This window comes from Oncorhynchus masou, chromosome 21 (genome assembly GCF_036934945.1).
Source record: "Oncorhynchus masou masou isolate Uvic2021 chromosome 21, UVic_Omas_1.1, whole genome shotgun sequence".
In the NCBI taxonomy this organism is placed as follows: Eukaryota; Metazoa; Chordata; class Actinopteri; order Salmoniformes; family Salmonidae; genus Oncorhynchus; species Oncorhynchus masou.
In genome coordinates, this window is record NC_088232.1 from 46,507,814 (window position 1) to 46,521,379 (window position 13,566).

The 13,566-nt window shown below is 42.6% G+C and overlaps 1 protein-coding gene across 1 annotated transcript in view; it reads right to left on the minus strand.

Annotated features, from left to right (window-relative positions):
- LOC135507516 (interphotoreceptor matrix proteoglycan 1-like) overlaps positions 1–13,566 on the minus strand; it is a 37,481-nt gene that overhangs the window by 15,703 nt on the left and 8,212 nt on the right. The window contains exons 3-10 of the mRNA XM_064927026.1: positions 5,091–5,257; positions 4,932–4,966; positions 4,063–4,103; positions 3,929–3,978; positions 3,661–3,819; positions 2,522–2,580; positions 2,048–2,250; positions 65–1,972 (exon numbers count right to left, since the gene is read on the minus strand). Of these exons, the coding sequence (XP_064783098.1) occupies positions 65–1,972; positions 2,048–2,250; positions 2,522–2,580; positions 3,661–3,819; positions 3,929–3,978; positions 4,063–4,103; positions 4,932–4,966; positions 5,091–5,257 (2,622 nt within the window). The remainder of the gene's footprint in view (positions 1–64; positions 1,973–2,047; positions 2,251–2,521; positions 2,581–3,660; positions 3,820–3,928; positions 3,979–4,062; positions 4,104–4,931; positions 4,967–5,090; positions 5,258–13,566) is intronic.

The following is a 13,566-nucleotide window of genomic DNA, read 5'->3' on the forward strand; positions in this document are numbered from 1 at the left end:
TTGAAATTGAAATCAAAAAATGCTTCCATAAATTTTACCACTTGGTTTATAAGCAGAACATTACCTTCATCTTCCTTAGGTTCAACAGTTGGGAGGGTCTCCTCAGCATCTTCCTCAGGGGGGAAGAGAGTAATCATTTTGGTGGTAGGCTGTTCTGTAACAGCCGTTCTTGTAACTGGTGGCCAAACCCAAAGGTAGTCCTCTGTCGCATCCACAGTCTTCTCTATATCAATCGTCTGCTCTGTAGCATCCACTAGAGACTGCTCTACCTCAATCGTCTTCTCTGTAGAATCCACTGCAGGCTCCTCTACATCAAGCGTCCTCTCTGTAGCCTCTACCTCAGATGTCTCTTGTATAACATCCACTGCAGACTCCTCTACATCAAGTGTCCCCTCTGTAGCCTCTACCTCAGATGTCTCTTCTTTAACATCCACTGCAGACTCCTCTACATCAAGTGTCCCCTCTGTAGCCTCTACCTCAGATGTCTCTTCTTTAACATCCACAGCAGGCTCCTTTACCTCAATCGTCTCCTCTGTAATATCCAGCGGCTCCTCTACCTCAATTGTCTCCTCTGTAACATCCACTGGAGGTTCCTCTACTTTAAACGTCTCCTCTGTAACATCCACTGCAGTCTCCTCTACATCAAGCGTCCTCTCTGTAACATCCACTGCAGGCTCCTCTACCTCAGTCGTCTCCTCTGTAACATCCACTGCAGGCTCCTCTACCTCAATCGTCTCCTCTGTAACATCCACTTCAGGCTCCTCTACCTCAATCGTCTCCTCTGTATCATCCACAGCAGGCTCCTCTACATCAAGTGTCCCCTCTGTAGCCTCTACCTCAGATGTCTCTTCTTTAACATCCACAGCAGGCTCCTTTACCTCAATCGTCTCCTCTGTAATATCCAGCGGCTCCTCTGCCTCAATTGTCTCCTCTGTAACATCCACTGGAGGTTCCTCTACTTTAAACGTCTCCTCTGTAACATCCACTGCAGTCTCCTCTATATCAAGCGTCCTCTCTGTAACATCCACTGCAGGCTCCTCTACCTCAATCGTCTCCTCTGTAACATCCACTGCAGGCTCCTCTACCTCAGTCGTCTCCTCTGTAACATCCACTGCAGGCTCCTCTACCTCAATCGTCTCCTCTGTAACATCCACTTCAGGCTCCTCTACCTCAATCGTCTCCTCTGTATCATCCACTGCAGGCTCCTCTACCTCAGTCGTCTCCTCTGTAACATCCACTGCAGGCTCCTCTACCTCAATCGTCTCCTCTGTAACATCCACTTCAGGCTCCTCTACCTCAATCGTCTCCTCTGTAACATCCACTGCAGGCTCCTCTACCTCAATCGTCTCCTCTGTAACATCCACTTCAGGCTCCTCTACCTCAATTGTCTCCTCTGTAACATCCACTGCAGGCTCCTCTACGTCAAGCGTCCTCTCTGTAGCCTCTACCTCAATTGTCTCCTCTGTAACATCCACTGCAGGCTCCTCTACGTCAAGCGTCCTCTCTGTAGCCTCTACCTCAGTCGTCTCCTCTGTAACATCCACTGCAGGCTCCTCTACCTCAATCGTCTCCTCTGTAACATCCACTTCAGGCTCCTCTATCTCAAGCATCTCCTCTGTAGCCTCTGCCTCAAGCATCTCATCTGTAGCCTCTGCCTCAAGCATCTCATCTGTAGCCGCAACTGGAGGCAACTCTACTTCTTCTGAGGGAGGACTCTCACTAAGTTCCTCTTGGGGAGAATTGGGAGTTACTTCAATGGCAGGGGAGGCAGTGGTAGCCTCAGTGAGGAGAACAGTAACTGAGTCACCTAAAGGCACAACAGTAAGTTCCTCGGGTGTGTCTGTAAAATCTTTAAGAAATTCCTCTCCGACAGCAACAGTTGGTAAGAAACCTTCAGTGTGCCCAACAACCTCCTCTAGCATGGTCTCCAAGGTAGTCGCTTCCAACTCATTGCGTAGCGAAACTGTGGGATCTGAAGGGAAAACATAAAAGTTAGCGTTTTTTCAAGATTATATCCCAGTTGACCTGAGCTTTAAATGAAGCTTACCAGGTTCAAAACTGAGTGTTTGTATGTCCACAGGCAGGGATGTCTCTTCGCTCAAGGCCTTGGAAACCAGATCCTTCAGTCTGTGCCCGTTTGTGTAAACAACTGTCCCTGTGCCTGGTTCTAGAGTGGTTTTAGATTCTGTGTCATGGTCTTCTCCATTCGTCTCAAACACCACAGCATAGCGGACTGACACATCATCAGATCTGTCAACAAAGCAGAGCTTATATTAGGGAAATAGTATGTATTTCTGACAGCTTTTATTATCTAAGCATTTTAGCAACTATAGCAAATGCCAAAGTTTGAGGGACCTCTGACTAATGGAACACTGTTTTATTATTCCTTTGCTAATGAGACAGCATTACTCTGCGCAGAGAGTGTGTATGTCTAATGGAGCCTGTTCAATAGAATGAAAGATTTGGCTGACTTGTTAGTACTTTCACAGTTCCTTGAACAACCTACCTAAATTCAACCAACCGAAATCCCAAAACACGAAGATCTTTATACCCAGGAAGTTTGTCAAAAACGGGAACCATCTGTGGAGAAAATACATTTTATGGTTATGTTTAGGTAACACATCTTTCTTCGATTCATGCAGCGTTCTCTCTGGGGAAATAACAATTGTAAGCAAAATAACATCACACGAATGGAAGAGATATAGCCAATACAGAAAAATAACTTTCATTATATTATGGCTCTCTCACTGTAGGATCATCTATGTGCCGTCAACAGACTTGCATTTTCTTTGGGAATCATTCATGAGCTTTACTTACACACTTGATCTTTCTGGAGTTACAAATCCAACTCCGTCTTTTGATGTTGCCCAATACACTGCTTGATTTACCCTTATCGTAAGCTTCTTAAAAATCACAAGCTCATTTGCTCAAAAGTTCATTTTGGGCTCCCGAGTGGTGCAGTGGTCTAAGACACTCAGTGCTAGAGGCGTCACTACAGACCCTGGTTTTGTTCCAGGCTGTATCAAAATCGGCCATGATTGGGAGTCCCAGGGGTCCGTGCACAATTTGCCCAGCGTCGTCAACTGACTCGCCTAGTTAATTAAAGGTTGATATTAGAGATTCCAGACTAGGAAAAGGCATAAATAGTCATTCACAAATGTTGTATGCCTGCAAAATACATTTGCAATCCTTTCGATACTGTTTTTGCTGAAGGAGCTTGTGATTATCTCAAATCACTGCTCACGTTTTCCTCTGTGCCTATGAAAATCAATATGCAATGAGGCTTCTTAAGGATTGTCCCACACAAGGCATACCTAATTATGTGGCCAACAATCAGTTCTTCAATCAAAAAAAGTATTACCTTAAGAATGTGATTTAAAAAATAAGAAAATAATCCTTTAGAGTCAAATTCTTACATGTGTGAATGTCTTAGTAATTTATCACACCAGGTTTCAAACCTGAGTCATCTGGGGGACTCAATACCTATGTTAGCCCACTGAGTAGAAGCCTAGGCATTGGCTCTGGGAGCTAAAATGAGTCAACAGGCCTCAGTCAAGTTTAGTCATTGTGTAGTTCACTAAACCCATCACTGCAATAAAGGCTTATGTACTTGTTCATACTTAAGACTTTTCAAGAACATTTCCTCCCTGTTTGCCTCACCGTATCGTGGAGATTGCGTGTGATGTCATGGTACTGGGGAGCTGCAGGGTCTCTCAGAAGAAGTTCACTGTAGCCAGGGTCAGCTATGGTGACACTGAACTCCACTATCTGCTCCTCAATAACCGCCTCATCTGGTACAATGTTTGGAATCTCTGTTATCTGTGGAAAACAAATGTCATTTTCAACGGCCATCATTGAAACCATCAGCATTCATTGAAGACTATAAAGCCAAGGCAAGGTAGCTCTCGGAAAATATGATTTATCTTACGTCCCCTGCTTCATTCGGAATGGTAAACAGTTCTGATGGAGTTTTCGAGCCTACAAAGAAAGCATTGTGCATTAATTCCAGAATGTTGTATTATTACATTTAACACACTGTATGGATGAATGTGGAGTACTTACATTTCTCAATCTCAGTTCCTTCAGCTGTTGGTACTTCACCGCTGGAAATCAAGAATAGATGTTTTACAACATTTACAATCAAACTAAAATGTACAAAAGGTCAAAAGGGGGTTTCTTGCTCTCTAGGCCTTGGTCCAGAATCTACCATGATAATCCTGTCGCCCAAGTTGTTTGGGCTGAGATGCACAGAGAAGGTGGGTCAGGTCAGAGTTGTATGTCAACTCAGGCCACCAGATGTACAGGCTCCAGGCAGTTTAGAGAGCTGAGGAGGGTTATTTGAGTTTACCTGTTTTTGCCTTCTACCAATTACGGTAAATCAAATCAAATTGTATTTGTCACTTGCGCCAAATGCAACAAGTATAGATAGACCTTACCTTGAAATGCTTACTTACAAACCCTAAACCAACAATGTTGAGTTTTGTTTTTAAGTAAAAAAATATTTGAAAAATAAATAAATAAAATAAAACCATATAAATAAAAATAACACAATAAAATAACAATAATTATCCTTGCCGCAACAGTGTGTTTTTTTTTGTCATGATTACGTTTTACTACTATTTAAACCTTTCTGAACAATTGTTTACAGAAGCTTGTCTAGTCTCTGGAGATTGCTAGCATTTTAGAACTTTGTAGTGAAATCTAAAATAACAATGGGGTATGAAACATTGATTTTACATTTTTTTAACATCTATTTTGTTTTCAAACACCATATTCAATTAGAATACAATTGCTTAAAAAAAGGTAGTCAGTTGAAAATTCATGCCGGAAGGGTGTTGAGCATTAGTTTGAATTAAACATTGTAGGCCTACTTTTTGTGATATCTCTAAATAACATCTAACATTTCTCCAACCTTTTCTCTACCTACCTACCTTTCTTTCTGGATCTTCTCCTGTTCAGCAACTCTCTAAAAAACAAACCGACACCCACATTTTAAATATAGAATAACATATCTCCATCACTGTTATTATCCCTCAATGTTACTCTTGTTACTATGATGCATGGGAATGCATGAAGGTTTTAATACTCACTCTGGCCACCATGTCAATGTGTTCCTGGGTACTACTGAAGTTCCTGGCCACCTCATCCAGACAGAGAGAGCCATGCTGGCAGGCGTTTGTCCAGTGTTTGTACTCCTCGGAGTTAGGAACCCTGTCCAAGAAGATACGGAAGGCCTCCCATATCGCTTCCTGACAAACTAAAAGTATAGTCAAACATATCAGAACAGCTGAATAAAGACCTGTATGAGAACAATTCTTATCATATAGACTAAATGGCAAGTCAATATTTCACATCTCATTATCATATACGTGTAAGACGAGACTCGACAATGGAATCATTATGGCCTAGGTTTGGACAAACTATTTTGTCACATACCGTTAATATGATTGAACAGCTTTGAATAATGTATCAGTTAAATGTCACTTCATAATGTGGGAATGAAATGTACTCGTCCCTAATGGTCTGGAATGTTTGAAATCACAAAAAGCCCTAAAGCTTTTGTTGTATTCATTTATGTTATGAGGAGCAACAACCACTTGAATTATCAAATATGTTTATGCCTTCAAGACATTCTCTTGCATTTTCATTTCATAAAGTGAAGTTATTATTTCCATGAGATATTCACTGTTTGAATACCCTCACCTCAATCTCACTCCATCCCTGAATTTAGCCAGTCACTCAACAGAATCTATGCATGAAATCTGCAAATGCATGACTTTCCGAGGGCTTATGAGAGGATTTCAGTGAACATCTACAGTACCAGTCAAAAGTTTGGAAACACCAACTCATTCAAGGGTTTTTCTTTATTTTTACTCATCACATAGTAGAATAGTAGTGAAGACATTAAAACTACGTAATAACACATATGGAATCATGTAGTAACTAAAAAAGGGTTCAACAAATCAAAATACATTGTACATTTCAGATTCTTCAAAGCAGCCTCCCTTTGCCTTGATGACAGCTTTGCACACTCTTGGCATTCTCTCAACCAGCTTTATGAGGAATGCTTTTCCAACAGTCTTAAAGAGTTCCCGCATATGCTGAGCACTTGTTGAAAGTGTTCAAGTGTGCCTTGAATTCTAAATTCTAAATAAATGACTGATAGTATCACCAGCAAAGCACCACCACACTATCACACCCCCTCCTCCATGCTTCACAGTGGAAACCACACATGGGGAGATCATCAGTTCATTGTGTCTCACAAAGACACGGCGGTTGGAACCAAATATCTCAAATTTGGACTCATCAGACCAAAGGACAGATTTCCACAGATCAAATGTTCATTGCTTTTGTTTCTTGGCTCTAGCAAATCTCTTTTTGTTATTGGTGTCCTTTAGTAGTGGTTTCTTTGCAGCAATTCGACCATGAAGGTCTGATTCACAGTCTCCTCTGAAAAGTTGATATTGAGATGTGTCTGTAACTTGAACTCTACGAAGAACTTATTTGGGCTGTAATCTGAGGTGCAGTTAACTCAATAAACGTATCCTCTGAAGCAGAGGTACCTCTGGGTCTTCCTTTCCTGCATCTGTTTATGCACACTAGGTAAGACCTGGGCGGCCATCCCCTATTTTGGTTAGCGCGCCAGGTGGTGATAAAGGTTAGGTTAGAAGTGGGAAGGCAGGCAAGGTAGGAGAGGGGATTCCTTAACTTTGTTCCATCCAGCCCCTTTTCCCCACATCACCGTGTGTTAGGAATAATACATTCCCTGTAAACTGTATTTTTCTCTGCCTCGGTCGTCCTTCCCCGCACCTATGATCACATACAATTTTTTCACTCCACGGGAGTTGAGATGTTACGGGGTGTTGCATTCCCTCCTCCAAGAGGTGTACGTAACATAATGGGGGCTCATCCGGGATTGTTAAATCCACAGGACCCCGCTGCTCTGAGCTTTCTGTAATTGGTGATTGGGTGTGGTGGTAAGGTTGTGAGTTTGGGTGACTTGTTCAGTTTATGTGTGTTCAGTAGGCTGCTGTGTACAAAATGGCTGCCTCAGCCATCCTCTGTTAATCGGTAGGTGGGGTTGCCTAGAGTAGACTTTGCGCCATAGCTGACCGTTATGGTCTTCGTCCCTGAGAAAGCCCTAAAGGCTGAGCTTTTGGTGCTAGTCAGGGAGGGTTTCGTGAGAACTAATTTTCTCGTTGAAAGATGAGGAGAGGGCGGCTTCAGGAGAGGAGACGGGAAGACATAACGATGCCAAGTCGGATGGCGCGGAGGAAGGGGTTGCTCGTACCCCCTTTACATTGTCCTGACTTGACCCTTTATCTTCTGCTTCGGTCATTCTGACAGGACCGCTAGGCTAAAGGTAAGGCTGACCCGTTTGGAAAGGGAGCTAAAGGATAAAGAGCGCGTTAGACAGCTGAAATTTGATTTAGAAATTAGGAAAATGGAAATAGAAGCCGACAAGGTGAGGATCCGACACCTGGAGCTAGACTCTGGCTCCAGTGTGACTCCACAACCTGCCCTTCATCAAGCCCACTTTGAAGTGAGTAAAAATATTGCTTTAGTCCCTCCATTTTGGGAGTCGGAAGTTGATTCCTATTTCTCTGATGGAACCAAAGCAAATGTGACCTCTTCACTGCGTTGGTCACTCAAGGTTTGGCTGCTACTGTTGTAATGTAAATTGTCTGGGAAAGCTCAGGAAGTAGTAGCCGCTCTCTCCCTGGAAGACAATTTACAGTACGATATAGTTAAAACAACCGTGTTGCGGGCCTATGAGTTAGTGCCTGAAGCTTGTAGGCAGCGCTTCAGGAACCACAAAAAAAACATACTTTTGTTGGGTTTGCTAGGGACAAAGAGTCTCTGTTTAATCGCGGGTGTTCAGCCAGCAAAGCTAAAACCTTTGCTGATATTCGGGAGTTGATGCTGTTGGAGGATTTTAAAAGCAACCTGCTTGATAGAATTGTAGTTCATTTAAATGAATAGAAAGTGGCGACATTGGCCCAGGCAGCAGTGTTGGCAGATGAGTACGCTCTGACACACAAGACTGTGTTTGGTGCACCTTGTTTTGAAGGCTGAATGATTACATCATCAGTGCCTCGTTCAGGTCGTTTTCCTCCAAAGACCCTAAGCCTTCGCACGAAATCCGTGAATGTTTTTACTGTCACCAAAAGGGTTATGTGATTGCGGACTGCCTGGTTTTGAAAAATAAACCGGAACAGTCCCTATCACCATCCCCTAAATTAAAAAGCGTGGATTTAGTCCAGTTTGTGGCTCTTCTGTTGGACCAACTTATTGATTCAGCATTTGGGAAACTGGATCCGATCTATGCTCCGTTTCCTTAACTGGAGAACAAGCTGATCAAAAGTCCATACAGATCTTACGAGACACCGGGGCGATGCAGTCATTGTTACTGATGCTTTACCCTGGTCCCCTGAAATATTGTGGCTCGCATGTCATATTACAGGGGATAGAGACAAAAAACATACCTGTACCATAACACTGAGTCCACTTAGTGTCAGACTTGGTATCAGGACGTTTCCGTGTTGGTGGAGTGTCTACACTGCCAGTAAAAGGAGTCACATTGCTACTAGGGAATGCTATCGCTGGTGGTAACGTGTCTCCTGTGTTAGAAGTAGTAGACAACCCAGAAATCAAAACTGCAGATGATAAATTGGTTCAAGCATTTCCCCATGTTTTTCTGGCTTGTGTGTTAACGAGGGCACAATCTCGCAAGCTGGGAGATGTGGTGGAGTTGTCTAGTTCCATTAATGAGCATATTGAGGTAGAAGACATTGCACCGAGTATGCCTTCTGCAAGGCCAACAGTTTCTACCCCCATAAAAACTAAGGCAGGGGAACAAAATTGCACCCCAATTAAATGACATTCTTGTGTCTGTCACCCCCGAGAAGTTGATTGAATGTCAAAAGGGAGACACCAGTCTTCGCAAATGTTTTGCTTTGGAAATTTCCATTGAGGAAGTAAAACTAGGGACACCTCCTACTTTATGAAAGCAGGAGTTTTGATGCTTAAATGGACAGCTCATAACACAGTTAATGACTGGAGTGAAGTGTTTCAAGTGTTTGTTCCTACACTGTTCCGACAGCAAGTGCTGTCACTCGCTCATGACCAGGCATGGTCCGGACATTTAGGGATCGTGAAGACTTATAACCGAGTCCTTTCTTCTGGCCAGATTTGAAGTCTGATGTTGTCCAATTTTTTAAAACATGTCATGTATGTCAACTCACTGGGAAAGTGAATCAAACAGTTCCTCTTCCGTCGCTCTGCCCGATTCCTGTGATGGGGGAACCGTTTGATTGAGTGATAACCGATTGTGTATGTCCGATCCCGAAAACCAGGTCAGGTAACCAGTTTTACAACAATAATGTGCAGTGCTACTCGATACCCAGAGACTATCCCTCTCTGTACAAAAACGGCTAAGCCTATGATGAAGGCACTAGTTACAGTTGAAGTCGGAAGTTTACATACACTTAGGTTGGAGTCATTAAAACTCATCTTTCACTCCCCAAATGTCTTGTTAACTTCTTCAATATAGGGGGCGCTCTTTTAATTTTTGGATAATTTTTTTTCCCGTTTTAAACAAGATATTTTGTCACGAAAAGATGCTCGACTATGCATATAATTGACAGCTTTGGAAAGAAAACACTCTGACGTTTCCAAAACTGCAAAGATATTGTCTGTGAGTGCCACAGAACTAATGCTACAGGCGAAACCAAGATGAAATTTCATACAGGAAATGCCCCAGATTTTAAATGCGCTGTGTTCCAATGTCTCCTTATATGGCTGTGAATGCGCCAGGAATGAGCCTACACTTTCTGTCGTTTCCCCAAGGTGTCTGCAACATTGTGACGTATTTGTAGGCATATCATTGGAAGATTGACCATAAGAGACTACATTTACCAGGTGTCCGCTTGGTGTCCTCCGTCGAAATTATTGCGCAATCTCCAGCTGCGTCCACTTTTCCATTTGGTTCAGAGGAGAAAGGCAACTGCCACGAATGATTTATCATCGAATAGATATGTGAAAAACACCTTGAGGATTGATTCTAAACAATGATTGCCATGTTTCTGTCGATATTATGGAGTTAATTTGGAAAAAAGTTTGGCGTTGTAATGACTGAATTTTCGGGGGGGTTTCTTAGCCAAACGTGATGAACAAAACGGAGCGATTTCTCCTACACAAATAATATTTTTGGAAAAACTGAACATTTGCTATCTAACTGAGAGTCTCCTCACTGAAAACATCCGAAGTTCTTCAAAGGTAAATGATTTTATTTGAATACTTTTCTTGTTTTTGTGAAAATGTTGCCTGCTGAATGCTAGGCTTAATGCTATGCTAGCTATCAATGCTTGTGTAGCTATGGTTGAAAGCATATTTCGAAAATCTGAGATGACAGTGTTGTTAACAAAAGGCTAAGCTTGTGAGCCAATATATTTATTTAATTTCATTTGCGATTTTTATGAATAGTTAACGTTGCGTTATGCTGATGAGCTTGAGGCTATGATTAGCTCCCGGATACGGGATTGCTCGACGCTAGAGGTTAACAAACTATAGTTTTGGCAAGTCGGTTAGGACATCTACTTTGTGCATGACACAAGTGATTTTTCCACAATTGTTTACAGAGATTATTTCACTTATAATTAACTGTATCACAATTCCAGTGGGTCAGAAGTTTACATACACTAAGTTGACTGTGCCTTTAAACAGCTTGGAAAATTCCATAAAATTATATCATGGCTTTAGAAGCTTCTGATAGGCTAATTGACATTGAGTCAAGTGGAGGTGTATCTGTGGATGTATTTCAAGGCCTACCTTCAAACTCAGTGCTTCTTTGCTTGACATCATGGGAAAATCAAAAGAAATCAGACCTCATAAAAGTGTAGACCTCCACAAGTCCGGTTCGACATTGGGAGCAATTTCCAAACGCCTGAAGGTACCACGTTCATCTGTACAAAAAACAGTATGCAAGTATAAACTCCATGGGACCACTCAGTCGTCATACCTTTCAGGAAGGAGATGCGTTCTGTCTCCTAGAGATGAACATACTTTGGTGCGAATAGTGCAAATCAATCCCAGAACAACAGCAAAGGACATTGTGAAGATGCTGAAAGAAATGGGTACAAAGTAGTCCTATATTGACATAACCTGAAAGGCCGCTCAGCAAGGAAGAAGCTACTGCTCCAAAACCGCCATACAAAAAGCCAGACTGCGGTTTGCAACTGCACATGGGGACCAAGATCGTACTTTTTGAAGAAATGTCCTCTGGTCTGATGAAACAAAAATAGAACTGTTTGACCATAATGACCATCATTATGTTTGAGGGAGAAAGGAGGAGGCTTGCAAGCCGAAGAACACCATCCCAGTCGTGAAGCACGGGGGTGGCAGCGTCATGTTGTGGTGGTGCTTTGCTGCAGGAGGGACTGGTGCACTTCACAAAATAGATGGAAAAATGTTGTGTAAATATTGAAACAACATCTCAAGACATTAGTCAGGAAGTTAAAGCTTGGTCGCAAATGGGTCTTCCAAATGGACAGTGACCCCAAGCATACTTCCAGTTGTGGCAAAATGGCTTAAGGACAACAAAGTCAAGGTATTGCAGTGGCCTTCACATTGGCCACGCCCTGACCTCAATCCTATAGAAAATTTGTGGGCAGAACTGAAAAGGCGTGTGCGAGCAAGGAGGCCTACAAACCTGACTCAGTTACACAAGCTCTGTCAATAGGAATGGGCCAAAATTAGCCCAACTCTTTGTGGGAAGCTTGTGGAAGGCTACGCGTAACATTTGACCCAAGTTTTAAACAATTTAAAAGCAATGCTACCAAATACTAATTGACTGTATGTAAACTGCTGACCCATAGTGAATGTGATGAGAAAAATAAAAGCTGAAATATATCATTCTCTCTACTGTTATTCTGACATTTCACAGTCTTAAAATAAAGTGGTGATCCTGACTGACCTAAGACAGGAATTTCTACTAGTATTAAATGTCAGGAAAATTGAAACACTGAGTTTAAATGTATTTGGCTAAGGTGTATGTAAACTTCCGACTTCAACTGTAAGTTCTTCTCTACGTTTGGACTCCCTAAAGTAATCCAAACTGATCAGGGAACCAACTTTGTGTCAAAACTTTTCTCATGTGTTAAAGACGCTGTGTATTTCCCATCAGGTCTCCGGTCCGTATCATCCGGAGAGTCAAAGGGCCCTTGAACGCTGACATCAGACACTTAAGGCGACGCTACGTAAGTATTGCATGGATGCCAGTACTGATTGGGATGAGGGTGTGCCATTTGTCCTATTTGCTATCAGGGAAACAATACAAGAATCCTTTGGGTTCAGCCCTGCTGACCTTGTGTTTGGACACACACCACGGGAGCCGCTAAAGGTTTTGAAGGCGCATATCCTATCTCCTACACCCAGTAGCGCCCAAAAAATGTGTTGGATTGTGTCAGTAAGTTGCGGGAGAGACTGCACGCCGCATGCGTGTTAGCCCAAAAGTCTTTCTCCTCGTCTCAAAAAACGCATGAAATGACATTATGATAAAGAGGCTATTGGCTGTTCTTTTGCACCAGGGGATCAAGTTTTAGTTTTGTTGCCATTCCCTGGCTCATCTCTGTTGGCATGCTTTTCTGGGCCATATCTTCTGGAATAGAAACTCAGTGACACCAATTATGTGATAAAGACCCCAGATCGTAGGCCTTCTTCCCATGTGTGCCATGTTAACATGCTGAAAGTGTATTAAATGAGTGACTCTCCAGACAGCTCCTCAGGTAAGCCAGTCCTGCCCGCCCTCTCCAGTGTGGCTGCGGTGGTGCAGAAGCCTGGCTGGGACTTAGATAAGGAGAACGGCTTGGAGTTACGCCATACGTTACAGCAGTGTGAACACTTATGTAATTCAGCGATGCTGAAAAAGTCACCCTCGCAAATGGAACATTTGGATAACAATCAAACTAATGATCTTATCCTATTGATAAATATTTTTCTCAATGTGTTTCAGGACATTCCAAGTCGCACATCCATCTTGGAACATGACGTGGATGTGGGGAACGCTGCTCCTGTACGTCAGCATCCGTACCGGGTTAACACTAAGAAAAGGGAGGTAATGAAAAGTGAGGTAGCTTATTTATTATAGAATAACATGGCAAACCCAGTAACAGCTCCTGAAGTTCCCCGTTTATTATCATTCCTAAGCCTGACGGCACGTCTCGCTTATGTACGGACTATCGTGGCGTAAATACCGTTACAAAGTCTGATTCTTTACCTTTACCTCGCTTAGATAACTGCACATTGATAGAATTGGCTCTGCTGCTTACATAAGTAAGTTCGATTTGCTTAAAGGTTATTGGCAGGTGCCTCTGACCTCTCGAGCTTCTGACATCTCGGCTTTCGTTACACCTGATAACTTAGTACAATATACTGTGATGCCCTTTGAAATGTGTAATGCAACTGCTACTTTTCAGCACCTAGATAACATTGTGTTTGCAAATGTGCAAAATTGTACTGCTTACCTTGTGGTGATTAATTCGTCTACTTGGTCTGATCATCTCGCCA